General features: G+C 36.3%; 1 protein-coding gene across 3 annotated transcripts in view; it reads left to right on the top strand.

Annotated features, from left to right (window-relative positions):
- The window catches only part of LOC105210966 (uncharacterized), a 254,870-nt gene that overhangs the window by 30,782 nt on the left and 196,382 nt on the right, over positions 1 to 27,706 (top strand). For 2 of the 3 annotated variants that reach the window (XM_054232911.1, XM_054232910.1), the window contains 6 exons: positions 44 to 860; positions 9,798 to 9,890; positions 10,533 to 10,590; positions 19,544 to 19,680; positions 19,758 to 19,931; positions 23,823 to 25,061. In XM_054232911.1, the coding sequence (XP_054088886.1) occupies positions 44 to 860; positions 9,798 to 9,890; positions 10,533 to 10,590; positions 19,544 to 19,680; positions 19,758 to 19,931; positions 23,823 to 25,061 (2,518 nt within the window). The remainder of the gene's footprint in view (positions 1 to 43; positions 861 to 9,797; positions 9,891 to 10,532; positions 10,591 to 19,543; positions 19,681 to 19,757; positions 19,932 to 23,822; positions 25,062 to 27,706) is intronic. The other variant, XM_054232912.1, reaches the window with a different exon arrangement.

Here is a 27,706-nt window from a genome sequence, read left to right on the forward strand (position 1 = left end):
TTAAAAATCAAAATTACAAATTTGTTTTCTCATTTTTTTACAGATTAATTGATTTTGGTATCGATGAACATGAGTATGACGAGGTTCAGGAATTACCAGACGAATCAAATATTAATCCACAAATTGCAACCACAACAACAGATTTACACCTACAACAACAACAGCAACCACTTTTACACAACACCAACGCCAACAATAACAACACAAACACAACGGATCTACCACCCGAATTGCCACCACCAAAACAAAACAAACTGAAAAATTCCAAGAAAAATAAATCAAAATCGAAAATTCCACGTTCACCCTCACTCGCCGCTACCAGTAACGCCGGCAACAGTAGTAATCTAAATATAAGTAATAACAACGGTAATTTTGGTAGTGGAATTTCGTATTCACCTATTCCACCACAGACACCACCGCTGCCACTCAATTACCAACAAAGTAAACTGAAACATATGAATGGTGGCAATATCACACCGACTGGAACACCCACAACACCACTAGCTAACTTCGGTGCCGGTTTCTCACCAGTAACGCCAACAACACCAACAATACTGGTGTCCAATAGTGTTGGTGGCAATAATGTTGCTTTTGCTAGCACACCGACCGGTGGTAGTGTTGGTGCAGTCGCAGTGATGGGTGGCGGTAGTGTGCCACTTAGTGGTGGTGTTGTCGGTGCTAACGGCACGAGCGCGGGTAGCGGTGTAGGTGTGGCTGGTACGGGTAATCAACGTGGCAGCGTTAATATGGCCTCAGCTCGACGTCCTCAATTGCAAATCTCTCCGATACCGGAATCACCAAAAAATTTTCAGTATTTGACCTTGACGGTGCGTAAGGACGAGAATGGCTATGGCATGAAGGTGAGTATTTGATGTTGACTTTTTGTTTTGTATTAGCAAATTGCATTATCACTGATGGTGTATCCTACATACATACATATTTTCTGGACGAACTAGAAATCAAGCTTGTTCCAGTTAGACTGACCCGACTATTATGGGTGGTTCCCTACGTTAATAAACATCGTCCGTATATTAATATTTCATTCAACTCCAGGTCCGACTCTTCTAAAATAATTGGATTGTGCTATATATTTATATTCAGTTAAACCGGTTTTCAATTATCGGGTTCCAAATTATTTGTACCTTCACTGTAAGCTTTTCTAAAATGTTATGCAAAATGCACCAAATTCTTAAATTCGTACCTCTCCACACTTTACACTTTTATCTGTGCACTTATGAGTTATAAAAATTGAGCATATTCCGTCGTAAATTTTCCACAAGAAATCATTTTGCAATGCCGCCTTACAGGTTTCGCAAATCGTAGATTAAAATCAACTATTGAAATTTATTTCAACTTAAACGCTGAAATTTCATGCTCCGCAGCGCAAAGATTTACATACGCAGAAACTGTGACAAATTTGTCATGCAACCTAAAAAAATTTATGAAAAACGAAACATAAAAATCAAATGAGAAAAACGTACAGTCTGTCAAAGAAGTGAACTGACTGTAATCATAAATATTTAGCGAGTGACAGGGTGACCTCACTTCCATTGGGTCCTGTGGATTTTTCCTTCGGGATCTATCACATCCAGGACACCAATGATGATGCGATTCCGGGCCACGTCGGCAAACAATTTCTTCGGTATATCCCTTTGCCTATGGTCTTTTCGCTGACGGTTTAGCCTCTTCAGTTGACCTCTGTCTCTTTGCTACTATCGGTGGTTACAGTCTGAATTTTGGTAGAACCGATTTAGCACAATCGATTGAACTCGGGAGTTCATTCCGGAGTTGCGTTTCTACCCTACTAATTAAATAGAAAGCACGATGCTTCTCTGTATATCTAGCCTTTGTTGTGTCTTCCACCTTGAACATCGGCCATTCTTTGGCATAGGAAACATCTGCAACATCATCTTTGGCATCTCCTTTCCTCTCCTAAACTCTGGATACTCGGCTTGATTCCGTTGATGTTGTCGCCTTACTGGAACTAGGGTTAGCTGAAGCGCCAGTATTAGTGCTTGCCTTTGTCTCCAGACCAAGCTTAACCCCTGTCCTTGCGATATTCTTAGAGCTCGTTAAAAACGCTGCTCTTTTAACTGAACTACTCGTTCCTTCCAGCTTTTTCGAAAGAGCGCCGGACTCATCTGATTTTTTATTTATTTTAATATTTTGGTTCATATTTTGGACCGAAGAGTGTGGGGTAAAGTAGGTACACTTGCAGATATCCCTCGCTGCGCAAATAAGGCTATCTTATTACGGAAGGCGTCAGGTATCCGTAAGCTCCGTACGCGACTGATCTATTTAACGGTCCCCAGCCAGGTTAATCATCGGAACGGGTCACATGATACCTTGCTCCAGGCCCATCATAGTAAGACTACACTTTTGATGATACAATGATAGAGCCAAACTGTAGCTAGAAAGCTCCCAACTGCAACATGGGCGAACTGCTTACAGTCCGTTCATACCCCAGTCGAGACTCTGTGGTATCTATTACCAGCCTGCTCAGTCGGGGAGGATTCAGCGCGGGATTTTTGCCAACATCGTAGGGTCCTAAGTTCTGCCTTGTGTTATCTTCAGATTGTAATTCCCGATCTGAGTTCCTGTATATACAGAATTTGGTGTTCGCAGATTTCTGCTTCAGGTCTCGGGGGTTGTAGAGTATTCAAACTAGAAAAAATATGTTGAAACAATTTTCATCGGCGCACCTAGGGACGAAGCTTGTTTCGCCGTCCAAAATTTTCTAAGCTAAAGCTATAATTGTTGTACAAATACAACTACTATATTCAATGGAAAGTTACGAAGCGTTGCCGCTGCGATTTCGTGTACAAAATGATCGCATGCGATTTTACGACATGTAATTTTATAAGGTTTTCGTTTTTATTTTTTCTTAAATTTAATTATTGTCATTAGTCTGCTGTAAGAGATGAGAGCTGATCGTACACATTTATTTCTAACTTCAGTCATATAGTTGTATATGTATATCTACTTACATATAGCATACTATCTGTATGTATGAAGTTAAATCGTTTTTACCCACTCACTATTTACGCCGATGATGATTGTTTTATTTGCTTCGTTTTTTGGTCATTATTTTCGTTTCGTTTTCATTTGCATTATTGTTTTCGTAACGTGTTTTGTTTGCGTTCTTTTGTGATTTTGTTATTTTCTATTTACATTTGGTTTGTTGTGACGATGGCGATTAAGTCAGCGTTTAGTTGAGATATTTGTTTATAAATTGAAAATGAAGTCATCGTTCGTTTTGTCGCTCTTCGACTAGTCGCCAAAATAAACTCGTTCGCACTAATATAACGAACATGCAACTTTGCAAATATCGACACGATCGGGGGAGTGTCGTTGTTGGTGTGTGTTTGTGTTCGTGTGTGTTTTGACGATGATGGTGTCGGCCGAGAATGCAGATTGCGCTTTTTTTATACATATTTACGAGAAATGAATTGCATTTGCATTTGTCCCCATGTCATTTCGTACTTCATCATACTGTTGTATGGTAGTCACCTGTTGTTTGGTCAGTGTACCGCGACACACTTTTTGAAGTGCGTAATTGATTAAATTGATTTTGCACCAAGTATGACCTACTGGGCTTTATTGTGTAGCTTCCGATCGGTAAACTGAACGTTTTGAGTACTGAGGTATGTTCTAGGCGCTCATAGAAGGTATTTTTGATCACATCGTATTTCTCTTTCGTCGGGGCGTGGGCGCAAATAAGCGATATATTGAAGCACCTCGCTTTGATGTGGATTGTGGCTAGACGTTCATCCGCCGGAGTGAATGCCAGGACTCGACGACGGAGTCTCTCTCCTACCACGAATCCCACACTGAATTTGCGCTTCTTTATATGGCCGCTGTAGTAGATGTCACAAGGACCCACTTTTTTCCGTCCTTGCCAGCTGGGCAGAGGCACCTTCTCAATTAAGAGTACGGACATTCCAGGTGCATGTCCTTAAATCGTAGTCCCTAATACGTTTGTAGTGGTCTTCATCAAAAATGGGGTTTCTCATCCGAAGCTGTTGCTTCATGTTCATTGGTAATTCGTTTTTATGTGGTGAGTCCTAAACCCTACGCACAACCTCTAACCTCTGGATTTCTATTGGCTGCCCAGAGGATACTTGGTTTAAGGCCGGAAGTCGTGAGCTACTTAGTCACATGCAATCTAGAAAAAGCCACACCTTTGACAATTTATTCGGGGTGAAAGAGGACGACGGGTGCCCCCGACGAGTCTGATAGTGAATTAGCTGGACGCTATCGATATTGACCTAAGACATGCCTTAATTAGCTTTGAGCACACATTCATCGAGCTCAGCGGTCGCTCTGCTATCGGAGTGGATACTCACCTCCACGAATGAATGGAGATCAATATAAATCGTTTATATTTGTGCTATCTGTGTCAAGTTAATTAGTTAGTTCTGTCGAAGAATATCTATTGCAAGTTTAAGACTATACTTTATAATTTTTCATAAATGTCCAACAATTTTACAACAGTCCAAACATTAGCGAAATGTCAATATTTTTAGTTTTGACCATACATCACATTTTTATACCATTTGAATACATGTTTCTCTTTACCGATCGTCTTCTTCTGCAATCCACACGATCAGAGTATGCTGAGTAAGATCTCAGATCCTCAGAATACTCTCACATAACCGCACAATTGTACATGTCATACGTATGCGAGTACTGTTGGCAAATTATCTCACCGCCAATCAGCTGGTATTTTACGCTCATTTCGCTAGCTGATGTAACTGATCGTCGCAAGTAATTAAAAATGATAAATTATTATGTGTCGCAGCGTCAATGTCAACTCAAATTTGATTTTTCTGATTTTTGGACAAATATTTTCATGTGTCATATTTGTCTTATGTAATCTTCGTAAGACATGCTAAAATTGCTTGGAAAATGTGACAGTTCCACATAAACGATTTGCTAATGATGCAATGTGTTAAATGATGAGATTTTTCTTTAAAACCATGTTCTTCTTCTGCTCGGGGAAACACAGACAAAGGTACTTAATACAACAATTCTCGTTTTGGAACTCTTGATCGACCAAAGATAGGTTGCAAATTTGAGATCAGAAAAAAGTAAATATACGAGTATATATTTTCGACTATTTTGCAGACGATTTTTCGGGTTTGTTTATATTAAATATTTTCCCAATTCAAGTTCAAGCCTATCTGTATTGAAAATGATACCCAACATAACCTATAAACTGAAATCTCTGCATCCATTAATCATCAAAGGAAAACTAGAATAGATTTATTAGTTCACAAAGCGATGTATAAATCGAATTTCATATCTAGTTGATGTTATTTTTGCGATAAAAATACAATAAATCTTTTGATTATTACTCAAGCTGTCTGTCTAATTTTGTTGTAAACACAATTATGAATTTGCTTGAAAATATTGTGCATTGTGAGACTAAAAGCAACTTCCGTTGATGCATTTAGGGGTTTGGGTGCTGATCGTCAAAAATGTACATACAAAGGTACATCAAAATAGAAATGTATATTTACATAGTCCTGTCGAACAATTCTCCATAAAGACTGGCTAAACAAGCAATGAAATTTTGCTATTTTTAATATCGGAAATACTTAAATAGCAAATTGCTTTATTTCGTATTCAATACCATAGTAATATCAACAACTGCTCGTAAAGTTGTAGAAGTTTGTGGAAGAAGACGCCCCTAAGGCCCGATATCCTAAAAAGAAAATGTGGCTGGCTCGGACATGTTCTGGGATGAGATCATCCTACAATCACCAGGAACGTTATGGGCTGGAATCCACAAGGTAGCCGAAGCAAAGGTCGACGCGCTCTAACCGGGAGAAGAAATTTTGACATCGAAATATATAAGGTCCAATAAAGTTGGAGTCAAATCAAGAGACTAAGACAAGATCGTAATAAATGAAGGAATCTCATTGTGGCTCTTTGCTCTTCCGCGTAGCCATTGAATACAAGTTTTGGAAGAAGACGAGTTATAATCATTTCACATCATACCCTTATTGAATGTTACGTTTTTCCGGTACCTAGACCAAGATACTTTAGATCTGAAATCGTCAATCAAGATGATGACCCAGCTGGAATGGAAATTAAATGCTTAGACAGATTTGTGATAGGTTCTAATTGCTTTGTCGGCGAGCAAAGAAGTGAGGAATCGAACTCCCACGATATGGAACTCCTGAGAAACAAACTGAAACAACTAGTGGCACTATATACTGGACACAGCAGACTAAAGAGCCATCTGCATAAACTAGGAAACTGCTCGTCGGGTCAATGTCGACTCTGTGTCCTAGAAGCGGAGACTCCTGAGGATCTACTACTGTTCCGCGATCGCGAGCAAAAAGAGTCATGTAATGGGGGTTTTGTATCTGCAAAGAGACAGTATCACGTCCATCAGCCGTGGTACACTGTTAAGCTTTATTGACGCGATGGGGTTAAATGATATACTGTGATAAAAGAAGAGGTAACAATAGACCATAGGTTGCAGTGCGATGCTCAACATCTTAAACTAATCCACATAGAAATGATAAGATAGAGACCAGTACTAGTAGAGTGAGTGGTTCTCTGAGGTATAGTTCGAGGTGAGTCCGTATTATCGTGGCGTTTTACATAAACTTGTGTGTACATATGTATGTACATATTCAAGTTCATTACACAAACAATAACAATGTGCTGCATGTAAATAAACTGGTAATAAAATACTCAGACGCCCACCCGCTTGACTCCATTAAACAAAAAATTGTATTGAAATTGAGAAATAAATTGAAAACAAAACAAAAACAAAAACAATAAAAAGTAAATTTAAATTTAGCATCACACGGCGCAGAGGTGCGTTGGCTAATTATTAACAAGAAACAATGTAGGCAGTGTATGCGCGGCGAAGATGCGCCATTACACTTGCACTTGAACTTGCCACACTGTCAATAAGTCGTCGATGGCCAATATTCAGCGCCTTGTGTGCGATACATATGCGTTTGGGGCAAAATAAAAGCGCATGAGTTCTCTGTTTAACAAGAGGAACAGACAAACATACCCGCATGTGCTACCATTAGAAATGCAGTACACGAACAACAATCGGTGATCCACGAAGTCTCCGCCGCCAGTAGTACAAACCGTTTAGCTGGCATTTAGCTCAGCACACGTCAGTGATGCCCGCCTCCTGCTGCTGCTGCTGCGGCGGAGCCCATCAATATTTACTCATGAGCATCGAAGATTTTTTATGGTCTCGCGTACGCGCGGATGACAGCCTGTCATTGCTTAGTTTAAAAATAATACACGCCTTGCTGTCGTCGCTTAGAAAAGTTTTCGAAAACATGAGATGTCAGTATGTGCAATTTTTCCACAAATACATACATATATACATTTGTACATTCGTCGTTCGTTGGTTTTCACTTTTCGGTTTTTGTTGGCATTTGTCCAGCATTTGCCGCAGCTCCACCGTGCGGATGTGCGGCTGTGTGTGCGTATTCTTTTGCGGTTTGTGGTGGTGTTGCTGTTGGCGTATAAATATAAACAAATAAATTTTGTTAATTTCTAGCTTTGTTGCATTAGTCATAACTGTGAAATTTCGTACCGTCTTGCAGCTAATAAAGACTGTGTGGATTATTGCTGATGACGGTGATGATGTATTATAAGTTTCTGTGCTTCTTGAACATGTGCGTTCTTACTCAGGCAGCTGTTAGAGTGTGGTCTTGGAAACGCTGCATTTTTAAGAATTTGTTGGAACATTTGTTTTATTTAAAACCATACTCTATAGAGAGTCGAAGTTGCTATCGAAGCGGTATAAACAACATTCCCCAAAGAGGATAAAAAAGGGTATGCTTCGGTTACCTTGCAATTACTGTCGTGGGAACGAAGAGTTCCAAAGTTTTCACCTTAGCTTCTTATATCTCTCAGTTGTAATTAGAATTTCTACACAATATAGACGAGTCCGCTTGTTTCGATCTATACTTTTGTATAATCGTTCGCATAAAACAAGTCACGAGAAATAATAGACCTTCCGGGACTTTTTGAATTTTATTTTTAACACCGTTTTCTTTCAACTATCGCTTGAAATTTTGGAAGGGTAATTGATTTCAGCATTGATGATTTTACCTTATAGATCCATTTTCGCAGCCGCCAGCAGATCAAAAATTTCGAAGATTTTACCGAAATTACTAAAGCTATGACCTCCAAGCGAGGAGAAACGGTTGAGATGATTCTAATTTGATCAGTTCCTGACAATTTTGACCATTTCGGTTCGTTAAAATTCACACTTCTAATCACACATAATTATAGAGTTCACTTTTGGTTCGTCGAGTGAGGACTTTACTTTTCAATTGCCTACTCAGTCCAAAGTAGCACCTGTGGACAAGAGTGATCTTCGTTGGATTTTGAGGCTGACATTGTTGGGGTTGAAGATACCGGTTCCGAGATAGACGAAATTATCTACAAATTCCAAGTTATGACTGTCAACTTTGACGTGGGAGCCAAGACGCGAATGCGCTGACTGTTTGTTTGATGACAGTAGATAATTCGTCTTGTCTTCATTCACCACCAAACCCATTAGCTTTGCTTCCTCATTCAGTCTAGAAAAGTAGAACTAACGACGCAGTTGTTGTATCCATCGGCGTACGTTAGCAGCTGTACACTTTTATAGAGGTCCTTCCCGATCCTGATGGAGCTTTTGGTGTTGTTCAACGTCAGTTTACATAGCCGTAGTTTTGCGGTGATACCAAATTCAGTTATAGCGGCATAAAGCCCCTTTTCGTGCTATCGAAGGCAGCTTTTAAATCGATTAAAACGTGGTGTGTATCGATTTATTTCTATCGGGTCTTTTCCAAGATTTGGCGCATAGTAGATTTTCCAGGTCTAAAGACACACTGATAAGTTCCAATTACATAGTTCGTTGACGGTGGGCTTTATTCTTTCACAAAATACGCTCGACAGGACCTTAAATGTGATATTGAGGAGACTTATCCCACGGAAATTGGCACACGTTGTGGGTTCTTCCTTTTTATGGATGGAGCAGAGCACACTGAGGTTCCAATCGTTGCGCATGCTTTTGTCTGATCTTATTCCGCCAAGAAGTTAAGGACTTTTTGAAGATTATAAAAATCCTGAGACAAATATGAGATAATTTCATGAATAACTGAGCGATTCGTTGGAAACAATCCCTGACTTGCTCAACAAGCATACAAACATGGGCTGATTGGAATATGGGCCGCACATGTCGATTAATGAAATTTAAAAGGAATGTTATATGAACTCGTGTATGATTACTAACGGGACATTGTCTGATTCGTAGACATGCCAGCAGATTGGGGATACCATACAATGATTATTGCAGAAGCCGCCAAGAAGTAGAAGAAGAAGAGATTGTCTTCAATGCGCGTGTGGATTCCTGTCCTGATGGTTTAACTATGGGCCTCCTAAGGCCTAGGCGCGGCGTCCACTATATTTACATACCTACCCAGTCCTAGTCTTCAGTACTTAGGCATGAGTTTTGTTTATAAGAGCGGATAGAACATCCGTAACATATTTTACAAATTCATCCGATATATGTAGTTGTAAAGAAGCTTTTTAAAACAATGTTTTCAAAGAAAGTTAGAGCTACTATGTCTAAGTAACAGTGTTACTTTTAATATTTTCTGTTTCTATTTTATTTCTTTTTAACTAAATATTTTGCGCTTGATTTTTCTTCGCTTTTTTTCATTTGACTTTATAAAAGTAGGTTATTTTTTGCAAATGTTTCTTTTGAAATTATAGTCATTTAGACCATTTTTTTACTTATTAACTCTCCTTCATTGCAGGTCTCCGGCGACAATCCAGTTTTTGTTGAAAGCGTTAAACCAGGTGGAGCGGCACAAATTGCTGGCTTAGTTGCCGGCGATATGATCTTAAAGGTTTGTTGTTTTGGCATTCTTACTTATTTGTGTCGTTTTTTGTTTTTTTTTTTTTGTAATACTTAAGTTTATGCTTGTTCTTATTATTATTGTAGACAACAATGCAAAAGCGAGAGAAAAAAGGCCGACCGCGCAAACACTGTTATTATTATTATTGTATATTATATTGTTGTTGTTTTCTATACTTATATTTTTTTTAAATTTTGCGCGTAAGCAATAAAATACATAAGTACACATACATACATATGTATGAATATGACTGTGAAAACTAAAAAGCGAAAAATATCACACGCGCCCCTCTAGCGTCTCGCGGCCCCAGTTCTTTGCCCTTTCATGTTGATGTTGGGCTGATTTTGTTACTTTTGTTGCTGCTTTTACAGACAAGTCACACTTGATGGGCAATAATATAATAATAATAATGTGTACGCGCAGCTTTTTCTCCAGACACACACATACACATTCTTATAATTATTTATATTCTTTTATTTATAATTTATTTCTTCATTGCTTTTATTTTCGCTTTTGCATTATCTACTATTTTTATTTTTTTGTTATTTTATTATTATTATTATACTTGTTGTTGTTGTTTTTTCGCCAACTGTGCCATTCACCGTTTTCTCTGTTGTTATTTCGCTTTTTTAGGTCAATGGACAAGAAGTGCGTATGGAGAAGCATCCAACTGTGGTTGGCTTAATAAAAGGTATGTTGTTACTCTTGTTGTTGTTGTAGTTTTGATAGACATACATACATACTTACATATGTGCATGATTACATTTTTTCCCGCTGTACTCAATCTTGACTGTTGCTGTGTGGTGGGTGTGGCAATGCACCGCAATTCAAGCAAACAAATCGAGTCAAGTCGCGTCGGGTACTTATAAATTTACACACACACACAATTATATACATGTATATAATATATAAGATTGTGTTTATATACTTGTATGGCCACCATAAAGTGGATTAAACGAGTATTGTGTACTCTCGTAGCATTCTATGCAGCAATTGCGCTAGTGTAAAGTGTCATTTATGAGTAAGAGTCAAAAGTTTGCCACTTCATTAGGTTCAATGTGTTGGTCGAAGTTCGATAGTTGCTATTTTATGGTTCATACTTATGTATAATATGTGTAGACCATTGGAGTAGAAAATATTTTAATCGTTTTTTGCCCGTGTTTTTGATAAACTTGTCGCTATCACTGGAAATCTTGCTCAAAAACCGATACAGTATTTATCAAACCAAGAACCTTATCAAAACGAACCTTGTGAGTTGACCATTAGAAGTGACATTATAAAATGATAAAATTGACAAATATAAATTTGGCTAAACCTTTTTATATTTGTATTTCATTGTCTTATATTTTTTTTTGGAACTTTCTTGTGGTGGTCCTCGCTAACCTCTGACAAACCCCTCACAATTATTTGTCCGATGTAAATACATTTTTTGCTATAACGGGTGATTTTTTTGAGGTTAGGATTTTCATGCATTAGTATTTGACAGATCACGTGGGATTTCAGACATGGTGTCAAAGAGAAAGATGCTCAGTATGCTTTGACATTTCATCATGAATAGACTTACTAACGAGCAACGCTTGCAAATCATTGAATTTTATTACCAAAATCAGTGTTCGGTTCGAAATGTGTTTATCGACAAATTTTGTTCAGCGATGAGGCTCATTTCTGGTTGAATGGCTACGTAAATAAGCAAAATTGCCGCATTTGGGGTGAAGAGCAACCAGAAGCCGTTCAAGAACTGCCCATGCATCCCGAAAAATGCACTGTTTGGTGTGGTTTGTACGCTGGTGGAATCATTGGACCGTATTTTTTCAAAGATGCTGTTGGACGCAACGTTACGGTGAATGGCGATCGCTATCGTTCGATGCTAACAAACTTTTTGTTGCCAAAAATGGAAGAACTGAACTTGGTTGACATGTGGTTTCAACAAGATGGCGCTACATGCCACACAGCTCGCGATTCTATGGCCATTTTGAGGGAAAACTTCGGAGAACAATTCATCTCAAGAAATGGACCCGTAAGTTGGCCACCAAGATCATGCGATTTAACGCCTTTAGACTATTTTTTGTGGGGCTACGTCAAGTCTAAAGTCTACAGAAATAAGCCAGCAACTATTCCAGCTTTGGAAGACAACATTTCCGAAGAAATTCGGGCTATTCCGGCCGAAATGCTCGAAAAAGTTGCCCAAAATTGGACTTTCCGAATGGACCACCTAAGACGCAGCCGCGGTCAACATTTAAATGAAATTATCTTCAAAAAGTAAATGTCATGAACCAATCTAACGTTTCAAATAAAGAACCGATGAGAGATGAAATTTTATGCGTTTTTTTTTTTAAAAAGTTATCAAGCTCTTAAAAAATCACCCTTTATAATACTATCGGAACCGACAGAATGGACAGGACAGGAATGGTGACTACTAACCAATCTCGATTCCACCTGAAGACACATAAAAAATTTCACTCAAATTGGTCTTGCCTTTTACCAACATTTGATCGCTTTTATATTTTTGGCCTCCTATTTCTACTCTCCTGGGACTTTAGGTCACACCGGAGTAAATAATGAAATTTGAGCATATTACGTTCAGTTAGTGTGATTGTGATTAGATTGTTATAAAAAATGGACCATGGGGTGGCACCGCCCACCTATGGGTTAAAAACCATATCTCGGGAACTACTTGACCAATTTCAACCAAATTTGGTACATATTATTCCCTTGACACACTGATTATTTCTTGAAGATGGGCGAAATCGGTTCACAACCATGCCTATTTTCTATATAACACATTCCGTCTTATTCGTTCACTTTGCAATTTATGAATCAAGCGTTGGAAGTGCTCTTCTAAAAGTTCTCGTACTCGGATTTTTTGACTTTTCAAGACCTAGTGATATCGAGCATGAGGACCTCAGTGCTTGTATTTTCTATATAACACATTCCGTCTTATTCGTTCACTTTGCAATTTATGAATCAAGCGTTGGAAGTGCTCTTCTAAAAGTTCTCGTACTCGGATTTTTTGACTTTTCAAGACCTAGTGATATCGAGCATGAGGACCTCAGTGCTTGTGGCTAATTTTCTATCGACAATATCTCTAAATCTTTCATATGTGAATTCTATTGAAAGTCAGTAGGAATGTTTTCCTTATAATTATTATAGCCGTATCAATAATAGGGCGCCATTCGTCGCTTTTTCTAGCAATCTGGCGCCAATTGGAAGTACCAAGCAAAACCATGTGGCTCTTCACCTGATCTTTGTAATAGAGTGGTTCTGCTTCCACCAGCGGGTACTGCATCGAACACTTTCAGGGCTGGAGTGCTACCATCCATTCGAAAAACATTACCGAGCCACCGTAGCCGCTGTCTTTTTATTCGCTGAACTATGTCAATGTCGTGTATAGCTCTTACAACTCATCATTCTATCGTCTGCCAATAATATTCAAAGGACAATATTTTAAATTCTTTCGCAAAACCTTTCTCTCGAAAACTCCTAGTGTGGTCTCATCGGATGTCGCATCGTCCACGCTTCTGCAGCATACATCAGGGCGGGAATAATGAGTGACTTATAGAGTTCGGTTTAGGTTTGTTGAGATGGGAGTTTACTTTTCAAATGCCTACTTAGTTCAAAGGTGCTACACTTGTTGGCAAGAGTGATGATGCTTTGGACCCCCTTTTGTTAATGATCCCTAGCTCCCATATATGTAGCTAATATTAAGAGTTTCGAACTTCCGGTGATCTTAATACCATATATATCAGTTGATATATGTTAGCAGAGTTAAATTAATGTATAATCGGGTATATAATATAGCTTGATGGCAGAAATGTTTGAAATCTGTCCAGGAATTACTTTGAGTTATACCCGAACTTAGTCCTTCCTTACTTTATTATTATTATTTTGCATAGATGTTATTTCACTTTTTTTTTATTTTCATAAGTATATTGTTTTATTCCATTTGTTTTCCATTTTCCTTTGGTAGTGGTCAATGATTTCTTTTTTGCGTTCCCCGTCTCCAAAACATCGCTATATTTTAATAACTGTATATGCGCGACATAAATCAATTTTTACTACTTAAGCTACCAGCAATCACCTAGAAAGCAAACGACCCAGCAACCAAGCCGGCCAATCCTCCTGCAGTTCCTACTTGAATGGAGACACATTCCTCTGTGCTGTCTGTATATATGTATATACATTTGTACAGTGGTAAGTGCCAGTCCAGTCCAGTTGAGTGACCCGCCACGTCTGTTGTTCGTTCATCCGCTCGTCCATTCCATTCCGTTCCGTTTGTTTGTCTTATTTGTCTCGGATGCGTGTCGCAATCTTTCCGTGCAAATATATGCCACAACACCCATCAAACGAGCGCAAGATTATTGTTCTGCGAGTGTATGTGTTGGCTATCGCTGCTTTACTACTTTCATATCACCGCTCGCTGTCCGGCAGTTCGACTGTCCGTCCGCGTGCTTTTATGCCTTTGATTGGGCCGGCGCGACAGCATGCAAATCGGCCACTCAATAAAATCGGGTGTTGTGCAAAATATCACACACGCACACATACAGATGTACTCTTGTTTGTTGCAATGCCTGCACTCTGCGCTCTGCCTCGATTGACCGACGGACTGCTGCGTGCGACGCGCTGTCTTGCACTCATTCCAACTAGGCTCAACAATCAGCGCTTCACTGCCGACACTACCCAACAACCTAGGTTTGTCTGTTGTTTGCCTCTTTTCATTACTCATTGCAACAATACACACAACATACATATATATACATATGTATGTATATGTTCTATTCGCCACATTTTGTATCTATCAGCATTCCAGCGCGTTCTGTCGTCTCTTTGTCTGCCATTTCACTGGCGATTTTATTATTGTTTTAGTCTTGCTTTGTGTTGTTGTAAAGTTTTTTTTTTATATATTCTACTCGATTTTTTTTCGAATTATCCATTCAATGCAGGCCATTTGCTGTTTTGCTAATTAGACAAGTGGGCAAATAAATAATGCAAAACTTATTGTGATACAATGTAGCTAATGTGGAGACACTTGCAGCGTTGCCAATAGCCGCGCAAAATAATGTTACGCACAAGAGTATTATGGATTTGTTTTGAATGGGTATATGGATACTTTCTGATTTGCTTGAATTCAATTTTATAAACAGCTTGCAATATACATATGCATATATAAAGGGTTTTTCAATAAGAGCGGCAGAAAAGTTTTTTTTTTAAACGGTTTGGGATATCTATAAAATTCTTTATTCCTGTGATGCCATTATGTATGGAACTCGATTTCATGACCACCACGGGCACGCTTACAGAAGTCCAGACGCTGAATCCAATTTGACGACGGTTTTCAAGTATAAATCGACCGATACTGCTGCCATTTCACGTTCGATATTCGTACGAAGTTCACCAAACGTCGCTGATTTGTTGGTATAGACCATAGACTTGACGTAGCCTTACAGGAAATATTCTAACGTTGCCAAATCACACGACCGATGCGGCCAGTTGACTAGGTCTTTTCGTGAGATAACACGTTCACCAAACTTGGTTCTCAATAAATCGATTGTGACTTGTGGCGCCGTGCTGTTGGAACCACATATTTTCCAAGTTAATATCATCCAATTCGGCCCAAAAATATTTGGTTATCATTGAGCGGTAGCTATTCGCATTTACAGTAACGTGGCTTACGGAAGAAGTACGGCCCAATGACGTCGCCGTCCTCTAAACCGCACCAAACCGTAATTTTTCGGGACGCAATGGAGTACGTGTGGATTGTTGCCTAACCAATAACGCATAATTTGTTTATTGACGAAGTCATTCAGCCAGACTCATTATAAATTGGACGTAGCGCTCTTAACTCTGACTCTGAAATTCGGTAGTAAATTTTAATAATTTCGACTCGTTGTTGGATGGTATATCTTTCCATGAAATGATAAAATGACAAGCCTTGTATGTGTGTGATTGGCCTTGAAACCGTTTAGCCAGTTATAGCCGAATCGATAATAGCGCGCCACTCCTCTCTTTCCCTCGCATTTCGGCGCCAGTTGGAGATCCCAAGTGTAACCAGGTCGCTCTCCACCTGGTCCCTCCAACGGAGTGAAGGCCTTCTCCTTCCTCGCCTTCCTCCAGCGGGTACTGCATCGAACACTTTCATGAGCTGGTGTGTTTTCGACCATTCGGACAAAATGACCTAGACAGCGTAGCCGCTGTCTTTTTATTCGCTGAACTATGTCAATGTTGTCGTATAACTCGTACAGCTCATCGTTCCATCGTCTGCGGTATTCGCCGTTGCCAACGTTCTGAGGATCATAAATCTTGCGCAAAATTTTCCTCTCGAAAACTCCTAGTGTCGTCTCATCTGATTTTGACGTCGTCCACGCTTCTGCACCATAAATCAGGACAGGGATGATAAGCGAATTGTAGAGTTTGATTTGACAAACCTTACTGAAGAGAAATGTCAAAAGAGCGGGAAAAAATGGTGCGTCGTTTGCTATTCTTATCGGTCTACCTTTGTAGCGTCGCTTTTGAAAAACCCTTTATAATAGAATATTAAGCTACATAATTTTGAAATATAGATTCGAGTTTATCGTCTCAGTTAGTATATTGGACAATTCAGATTATCTGTCTATTGACATTTTGAGCTCTTAAAACATTGGATTAGTCGTACTGTAGTGGTTATAATACCAACCGTCCAATTAATTTTTGGGATACTGCTGATTTTTATATTATTGCCCGGATATAAATCTGAGACTGTTACTGTAATTCATACCTGATTATTGTGGGAGCAAACTCATGGCTTCCGATAGATAGTTGGACTCTCAGTGTCTGTCTCATCGCATTCACGTCAAACAATATAACTGTTTTTACCCGACAAATAAGTATTTCCATAACATTTTCCATTCGGTTCCGACTCCACTTCGGTCCCCCTTTAATTCCATTTCATTGCTCCCATTTTACTTCTGTTTTGTATTCAGAAGCAAAGTGTGAAGATTGCATTTTGATTACTGCGCTTCTGAGGCTAGATTGATTCCCCTCATTCATCGCGCTAATAAATTCCATTTTCTGAGCGTTTAACTCAATTAAATTATTCAGCTGTTATCTGTTTTATTGATAATTATGTAATCATTTGTCGTCTGTGTCAGCCAGCAAGTGTTTCTTGATGAAGTTTTGCATTTAAAAGCGACCGTTTCTACTCATTAGTATTAGATAGTGTCTGTTGAACGGGAAATTTATAGACTTTGAAGAAAATGTGGCGGTATGCTTTTTTATGTTTCGCCTACACAAACATATTTACATTACAGCATATGCTGCATACATACAACTTCAGTGTGTATATGTATGTTTGGGCGAAATGAATGATTATAATTGTAAATTGCTGTTTTATTGAGAAATTTGTAACGCCAATAGAGTCATAAAATGCATTTACGTGCACTACATACACACACAGATAAATGTATATGAAACATGTAGATTTGTATTGTGTGCATACAAGTGCGCCGACAAAGCTCTTGAATGACTTGAATGATGGGCTCTGAAATCCAACTAATTAGTTCGCACAATTCATTCCGCAGTGGCTACAATGCGCGGCAACGAACGGGTGTGGCGGGAAGTGCTTTTGAATAGTGTCTTCAGAAATGCATATGGTTTTCAAGTAGCTTACACTCGCACAAGTGGTATGCAGTTTTGACTCAAATTCCTTGCCACATGAAATGCAATCAATAAACAGTTTTTCTTTAATTTTTTAATTCACTTTTTATTGAATTAACTCCATTAGGAAATTGCTTGTTATGTTCGTTGACACCCCTTTTTAATGAATTTAAAATTACAAACCTTTCAGACAGTCTCTTAATTTAGTCAACTAATATATCAAACAGTCTCTTCATTTAGTCAATTAATATTTCAAGCAGTCTCTTTATTTAGTCAATTAATATTTCAAACAGTCTTTTAATTTAGTCAATTAATATTTCAGATAGTTTCTTAATTGAGTCAATTAATATTTCAAACAGTATCTTAATTTAGTCAATTAATATTTCAAACAGTCTGTTAATTTAGTCAATTAATATTTCAGACAATTTTTTAATTTAGTCAATTAATATTTCAAACATTTGTTTATTTAGTCAATTAATATTTCAAACAGTATCTTAATTTAGTCAATTAATATTTCAAACAGTCTGTTAATTTAGTCAATTAATATTTCAAACAATATTTTAATTTAGTCAATTAATATTTCAGACAGCCTCCTAATTAGTCAATTAATATTTGAGACAATCTCTTAATTTAGTCAATTAATATTTCAAACATTCATTTATTTAGTCAATTAATATTTCAGACAGTCTCTTAATTTAGTCAATTAATATTTCAAACAGTCTATTAATTTAGTTAATTAATATTTCAGACAATCTTTTAATTTAGTCAATTAACATTTCAGACATTCTCTTAATTGAGTCAATTAATATTTCAAACAGTATCTTAATTTAGTCAATTAATATTTCAAACAGTCTGTTAATTTAGTCAATTAATATTTCAGACAATTTTTTAATTTAGTCAATTAATATTTCAAACATTTGTTTATTTAGTCAATTAATATTTCAGACAGTCTCTGAATTTAGTCAATTAATATTTCAAGCAGTCTCTTTATTTAGTCAATTAATATTTCAAACAGTCTTTTAATTTAGTCAATTAATATTTCAGATAGTCTCTTAATTTAGTTAATTAATATTGCAAACAGTCTCTTAATTCAGTCAATTAATATTTCAGACAATCTCTTAATTTGGTCAATTAATATTTCAAACAATCTTTTAATTTAGTCAATTAACATTTCAGACATTCTCTTAATTTAGTCAATATTTCAGACAATCTCTTAATTTAATCAATTAATATTTCAAACAGTCTCTTAATTTAGTAAATTAATATTTCAAACGGTCTCTTAATTCACTCATTTAATATTTCAAACAGTCTCTTAGTTTAGTCAATTAATATTTGAAACGGTCTCTTAATTCACTCATTTAATATTTCAAACAGTCTCTTAGTTTAGTCAATTAACATTTTTAATTGAAGCGTATATGCAAAGACTATTTGTCAATTGGTTTATACCATCTTCAAATATAGCCTTAATTGTTTATAATGTTAACTTTTTCGCACAGCAAAATAAATTTAGTACATTAAAATTTTAATTGAGAAATCAGTGTTTGCCTTTCGCACAGCCAGCTACTCGATTAACGATCTGTAGTTCATCAACTGATTTTATTTTATTTATCAATAAACACAACCAAATTTACTTCGTGGACATCATTCCGCAGAGTTGCATTCCAGTTCTGACTCGATTTTTATTCGATTAAGCATTAATGATTAAAATAAGCTTTTTATTTTCAATGGTAAATCGATCTAAATCAGCGGTTTAATCGAGCAAAGTGAGGTTAATTGATCAATTAACTTCTTATTGCTCTCAATTTACCATAAAATGAGGCAATTAACTAATTGACGATATATACATATTTAAATTGAGAGTTATGCTTTTTATTCTTATATAGTCAGTTGACTGTGAACCAACTAGTTAGTTAGCCATTTTATTATTAATTTATTATTTTTTATACATTTTTTTTTATAAATAAATATATTAATATTTTGCTGCCTTTACTAATAGAATATTGCTTCTCTTGCAGCTTCTACAATTGTCGAATTGGCGGTGAAACGCAGCCAGAAGTTAACACGCCCCACATCAGTGGGCATTGTGCCTTCTACACCCATACTATCTGGGCGGGATCGTACTGCATCCATAACGGGCCCACAACCGGTTGATGTAAATTGAAAATTTGCAAATAAACTTATTTATTTTATTTTTCGCAAATCGCTTAACTAAAAATCGCTTACTTGCAGAGTATTAAACGCCGTGAAATGGAAACGTATAAAATACAAACGCTACAAAAGATGTTGGAACAGGAAAAACTGAATTTGGAACGTCTGAAAGGTGACACCAACGATCCGAGCTACAAACTCTCCGAAGCGAATATACGAAAGCTGCGCGAACAGTTGCGAAAAATCGGTGCCGAGGTATGTGCGTGGGGGGAAATTGTGGGAATCGCCGATGTTCCGCCGGTGTTCCCTTTTGCATACATACATATATATAAACTTACATATGTATGCACATTCATATACATATGTACGTATGTATGTATGTTTGTATTCTCTTTTAAAAAATATATTGTTCATATTGAGCAATATCAAGTATGTGAATTATACTTTTTTGTTCGATTTAACTATTATTCTCCCTTGCAAATTTGTTGTTTGTGAGTTGTCCGTACAAGTTTTGTCGAATATTTTTTGCGAAACATTTCGTATTCAATTTTTTTTATGAGTTTTTGTCCCATACATATACATATTTTAAATTCTGGCAACTGATTCCATAGTATGCATCTTATTAATTTTTAATGTGTGAATAGTTCTTTCATTGGTTACAGCATTTTTTACAAATTTCTGAATTTAATTTATGTACTTATAATTTTGCCAATTTTTTTTTTGAGTTTTATGATCAAATTTCCATACCGTAGCTCGATCCTAACCTAAAAACTTAACCCAAAATATATTTTTTTTCTAAAAAAAAATATAATTTTTTTTAAATGATTAAATATTAAATGGAATCATTTGCTAGGCATCATATCTATGCCGCCACCCTTCTTTTAATTAATTTAAAGAATTAAATTTGCATAATATATTACTTATATATAAATTGTGTACCTCGTCTTCTTCACCTTCGAAACACACATTTCTAAGAAACCACAACACTGTATTTAATATTTTAAAAATCCTGAACATTTTGTACTCAACATATACATACATACATACATAAATGCGGTACATCTACACATCCAAAACTGAAAATACCCTGATTTCCAACTTGAAGACCAACAAATGAAATGGTCTAATACACTTTTTGTTGTAAAAATATGTCAGATTGATTGAGCAATCGCAAACAGATTGAGAATGACGGCATTTTTATGAACTGCAGTTATTGTGGCATTTTTGCATTGTCATAAAATTCACAGTTACATATACATATATATACATACACACACTCACACAAGCGCGCTAAAATACACAATTCTAATGATGCTACCGCAGCACCTAATAAAACTATTTTATTTTATACACGAAACTAAAGCGAATAATATTTAATAATTTGTAATAATAATAAAAGACTGCTCATAAATTATCGTTACTAAATATTGCTCTGCTTGCCGTCCCATTCCGCTGCTCGCTCGCTCGTACATTTGATAATTTTCATTGTGCATTTGCTAAAAATTCAAATTAAAAATTGTAAATGTTTTAACCTGAACTAAAATTATAATTTTTTTCTTTTTGTTTTCGAAACTTATACTTACAAAATTTCGAATTTTATTGGCGCGTGTTTTGAGTTTACAAAATAGTCTCCATTCGTGCCTAATCGACTATCCTTGTTGTGATTTAACTGCAAAGCGTAGCAAAAGTTGTCACACATAAAAATTTATTGATAAAATAGCTTGGAGAAGAAGAATGAAAATTAAAAATATTAATTAATTAAAAATTTATAAAAAACACTATCGACGAAAAATATGATTAAATAAAATAAAAAATGTAATGGAAACATAATTTATAAACAGATGAAATAAATTATAATAAAGTGTTAATGAAAAATTTACTCAGATAAAAATGTATTAAATTATCAAATAAATAATTGAAGAATAAAATAAATAAATAATTTATGTACACATTCATAAATATACTAAATGAAAAGGTTAATAATCATATATGTATAATAAAAAATGAGGTGAAAAAATCACGAAAGGCTATATAAAAAAAACAGAAGTAGGAAAATTAATTAGAGTAAAAAAAATATATAATATGAATAAAAAATATAATAATTACAAAGTAATAAATAATGTACTAAAACCATAATTTCCATAAATGACAACGAAGAATGACATTTTTAGGAACAAACTCAGTCCTTCAGGTCATTATTTTGCTGAAAGCTTCTAGCCACCAGTTAATATTATTTTTTGCATATCGTGGGCATAATTCTTGTTATTCTTGTTGTCTGACATAGGGTTTACCATCATTCTCGAAGTGATTAAACATGAATTGTTCACTGCATACCACTAGATCTCAGAATTTGGAGTCCTTTCACTGGTACACCCCTGCAAATGATATGCTTCGTTTGATGTTCTACTTTAATACGCTTGGTCAGCGTCATGCAATTGACCTATTTAGGAAATTTTCATGCAATCTATGGCGGATACTGTGTGTTAATGCACTTACACCTTGTCTATGCTCCATTTGAGCTCTAATTTCAGGTGAAGTAAAAAAATTATACATCTTGTTCATTCATGGTAATTACCTATCGTCGCAAGGTATTGTCTTTGTCGGTTTTTTCGGTGTACCTTTCCAATGTTTCCTAAAATATGGTAAAGCATAAAGTATCCAGTTCCCCTAGAAAAGGCAAATATTCCATTACTTTCACAATGTTTTTGAATTTTTAGATTAAAGGTGATTTTTCCTTCAAAAGGAGCAGAGGTCTTATTTTTGTCCAGGGTAAAAAAAAACTTTCAGAAAATGTTTTTAAATTACATAAGTCAATACCGTTTTTTACATTTCAATAATTTTTTTCTCTCGGTCATTTCTCATAATTCATTTCTTCGCTCAGATCGTGGTGTTTGTTTTTTTTTTTTTTGAAAACCACATTTTAATTTTTCTGAAAATGCTCTTTGTAATTTCGACACATAACGGATGTTTTTTCATACCATTATAAGATTTTAAAGCTATTTCGATAGCTTTTTTTCCGAAATTAATTTTGAAATGCAGTGGCTTAATTCAGTGAGCGCGAGTGTATATATAAACCTATAAAAAGACTTTCTGAAATGAAAAAAAAAATAAAATAAAATATAATAATGCTTTTGCTATATTTAAAATATAAAATAGGCACAATTATGAACTAAAACGTTTAATAATATTAAATATGTACTAATAAAACATAAATATATGCAAATATGTAATTACTTGCAGTGAATTAAAACAAACCAATTTTTGGCAATATGTTTAAGTAGCTTAAATCGATTTCGACTAAAAGAAAGTTATTTATTTAAAATAAAAATCTGGGCATGATTTTGAAGTGGTACGAATGTCGTAATTTATCACAATTCGCTGCTTTCAATTCGTAAAACATTTTTTATGATAAAACACAATATTGATTATCGAATGAGATAGCCACAATAAACCAAATTATCCCATTAACTCTATTTGACTTTATAGCCTTTTCACACAAGCGCTAATTGATCAATTAACCGGCCTTTGTTCGATTAAAACGCCGATTGAGATCGATTTACCATACAAAATAAAAATCTCAATTATCTGCATTTATTTTTAATCGAATTTTAATCGAAATGAAAATTAAATGCAAATCTGCGACAAAGAACGTATTTGTTAGTGATACTATTCGACGGTAGATGTCGCTGTGGGAAATAATGGTTGTGTTATTGAAAAAATAGCAATCAGCTGTTGAAACTTACCAACTTCTTATGAAAAGCAAAAACAAAAATGTATAAACGTATAACCTTAATTAAAGTTTTAATTGATCAATTAATTTAGCTGTGCGAAAAGGCTACTTGGAGATATTGTCAAAAATTAATTTGAAATTGATAAACCAATTTGTTCAAACATATTTAAAACTGAGTAAAAATACTACTGATTTGATAAACTTTCAAGTTTCACTACTCCTAATTCTCTTTCCGAAACTAATTTATAAAAAACAACAAAAATATTTAACACGTTTCCACACACGAATAAACTTTAGTCCAAATTTTAACGAGAATCGAGTCTCACACAACTTCCAATAATAAAACAAAAACACAACAAAAAACAAACAACTACTACAACAACTGCCTGTCTCTACTGTCTCACCACTCTCAACAGGATGCACCAACAATCAAATTACAACCAACTGCCAACAACAATAAGAATAACGCAATGCTCTCGCCCGCTCAATTACACCATCTATCAGTAACGTCCCATCACCAACACCTACACCCACATCAGCAAACACAACTACAACAACCAACCATAATACCACAGCCACAAGTACAATCCTCTCCAGCTTTCCTCTCTCTATTGCCTCGTTCGCTGTCCTCGCTGTCGTTGGGCACGCGTAAAAATAAGATTGATAAAGATTTAATTACTGCGCCATTGAATAATACAACGGATTTTCTACATCATCATCATTTGCAACAACAACAACAACAACACAATGCGAACAACAATGCGCTGCCGCCATACAATATGTCACAATCGTTACATCAACCACAGACGCAGCAGCAGCAGCAACAGCATCGCAACTCCATGCAACAGGCGCTTTTCTATCAGCCGCAACAACAACAACAGCAGGCGCGTCTCAAAGAGACGCCGAAATCATCGAACTCCAAGGGTAAAAACAAGTTCGGCGCGCAAACGAAAACTCAGAGCATACAAGAGGATACACCGCCGCCGCTGCCGCAACGCAATCCGCCGCGTCAGTTGCAGCTGGACAATAACGGCAATGCCGCAGGTGTCATGAGCACAAGCGGCAACAACAATGCGTCTTTATTCGCACCAATCTCCGATTTGGACATGGGCGCCAGTAGTCCGCGCGGCAAATCACCACAACCCACTTTGCCGCCACCGCCGTCGTGCGCGACCCCCACCAGCGGCGCATCATCAGCGCAAAAGAAACGCTCTAAGACCAAGACGAAAGCGCTTTCCGACCCCAAGATGTCAACGCAAATGTTTCTACAAATGGAGACGTCGTCGTCGGCGGTGGGTGCGAATGCGACGGATGCAGCCGCTGATGGCGGTAGCTGTGAAACCGATTGCATACCACCGCCTTTGCCGCCACGGCAACCTGGCATGCTGGAGGAGTCGCCGCACAGAGGCAGTTTCTCAAATTTGAATGCGTCCGCACAGGGGGCGCGTCCGCCGCCCAACAGCATCGACACGCTGCTCAACTATCCGCTCGTGTCCACTTGCACGCCCGTGCATCGCGACAACATGGCGGCGGCATTCCCGCTCTCGCAGCGCCCCAACATCGTGCAACAACTGCAGCAACACCAACAACAACAGCAGCAGCAGCAACAATTGCAGCACAGCAACAGCTGCACGGGAACGGCGTCCACAGCAGCTGTAAGTAGTCATGCGCAGCGGCGCATGCGCACAAGCAAAGTACTCGTAGCGTAAATAAACTCGAAAGTAAAAGCCTAGAACCAAATGCCGAAAGAAAGCTGCACGTAGTCAGGTCACTGGGACCTTTGTTTTGTTTTGGTTTGATTTGGGATGGTACTCGTAGCTTAAGTACAACAACACAACCGCCTCTTGCTACTCGGTTTATGTTCTAACTCACGCATACCTGTTTACACTGCTTTAAAAGCGGCTGTGTGCTTCTGCGGCCTGATACTCTGCTATCACTACTACTATATTGCTACTACTATTACTACAACAACAACAGCAACTGCGGCTTTGGTGGACTTTTCTTTTGAATTTTTTGAATGTAGTTTTTGTAACTTACAACAACAACAAGCAGTTGTTGAATAATCGTATTTGTTGGCTGTAGTTTTGAAACACTAACTTGGGGTTTTTTGAAATATTTTGTATCTACTCGTAGCGTTGTTTAATCAGCAATGCAGATTGGCAAACATTTGTACGTAATGTAGTTAACTAAATAACACTCAGTAGTTTACAATTGATAAAAGAATATAACCTTAAAACCCATCTATAACATACATATTACATACATGTTGTATAATATTATACATCGGGATATTTTTTTACTAACAAAACACTAATATTTGTCACATAGAGGTAATGCATTAAAGTTTCGCTCATTTTTATTCGAAAATCGAATTTCGAACTTTTCAAAAATCAAATGGGACGTCTCACACTATTTTGACGAATTCCAATTTTAACAATAAATTTTTTTTTTCACAAATAATATGAGAGGTCTCACACCATTTTTTCTAATTTCGAACTTTTCACAAACCAAATGTGAGGTCTCACACAATTTTTATCAAATTTTCGAATTTCGAACTTTTCAAATGGTAGATCTCACACAATTTTTATCAAATTTTCGAATGTTGAGCTTTTAACAAATCAAATGGAATGTCTCACCATTTTTGTTCGAAATTCGAATTTCGAACTTTTCAAAAACCAAATGGACGTCTCACACTATTTGGACGAATTCCAATTTTAAACTTTTCACAAATCAAATGTTAGGTCTCACACAATTTTTATAAAATTTCGAACTTTTCACAAATCAAGGGGGTCTCACACAATTTTTATCAAATTTTCGAATTTCGAACTTTTCAAATGATAGATCTCACACAATTTTTATCAAATTTTCGAATGTCGAGCTTTTAACAAATCAAATGGGATATCTCACCATTTTTATTCGAAATTCGAATTTCGAACTTTCCACAAATCAAATGCGAGGTCTCAGATCTTTTTTAACAAATTCGAATTTCGAACTTTTCATAAATCAAATGGAAAGTCTCACTAATTTTTAACCAAAACAAATTTCAAATTCAATTTTTATCAAATTCGAATTTCGAACTTCGATCAAATTAAATGGGAGGTCTCACACCATATTTATCAAAATTTAATTTCGTACTTTTCACAAATCATATGTGAGATCTCACATTATTTTTATTCCACTTTCGAATTTTTCACAAATCAAATGTGAGGTTTCACACAATTTTTATCAAATTCGAATTTCGAACTTTTTACAATTCAAGTGGGTGGTCTCACACCATTTTTATCAAATTCGAATTTCGAACTTTGAATAAATAAAATGCGAAGTCTCACACCTTTTTTAACAAATTCGCATTTCGAACTTTTCACAAATCAAATGTCAGACCTCACACCATTTTTATCAAATTTGAATTTCGAACTTTTCACAAATCAAATCAAAGATCGCTAATCTTTAACCAAAACAAATTTCAAATTCAATTTTTATCAAATTCGAATTTCGAACTGTTCACAAATCAAATGGTAGGTCTCACACCATTTTTATCAAATTCGAATTTCGAACTTTTCACAAATCAAATGGTAGGTCTCACACCATTTTTAACATATTCGAATTTCGAACTTTTCAAAAATCAAATGGCGGGTCTCACACCATTTTTAACAAATTCGAATTTCAAATTCAATTTTTATCAAATTCGAATTTCGAACTTCGATCAAATTAAATGTGAAGTCTTTTCACAATTCAAATGTGAGGTCTCACACCATTTTTATCAAATTCGAATTTCAAACTTTTCACAATCACTAATTTTTACCGAATTCGAACTTCGATGAAATGAGCGGTTCATAACCTAACCGATTTGAAAACATAACAAAGAAGGAAGTATTTTTTTTTTATTGAAAAATACAACTTTCTATTCACGAGATAACCCTTTAATACATTAAAAAATCGATGGGAATACAAAAAAATAATAACAAAACCATAATAAACATTACTAATACGAAATAGATTACTTAAACTCGTAAAGCTTATTCATACACACCCTAGCATATATGGACACATTGAGCACGCCAAACCATCCTCACACCCATCCACACAACATCCTTTTTCACACACACTCCACAAATTTTATAATGGACAAGCAAAATTCATTAAAACCACAAATTTTCCCACAATTCTGCACCTTATGAATTCCTAGTTCTCATATTCTTGCATTAAATGTACTGCTTTGATAAGAAATTATTAATTTATAGCCCCCAAAAACTTTGGAACCCCTTTCGTCGTGCATCGTCACCGCTACTTAGTATACAAA

The sequence above is a fragment of the Zeugodacus cucurbitae genome, chromosome 6 (genome assembly GCF_028554725.1).
Source record: "Zeugodacus cucurbitae isolate PBARC_wt_2022May chromosome 6, idZeuCucr1.2, whole genome shotgun sequence".
Lineage (NCBI taxonomy): Eukaryota > Metazoa > Arthropoda > Insecta > Diptera > Tephritidae > Zeugodacus > Zeugodacus cucurbitae.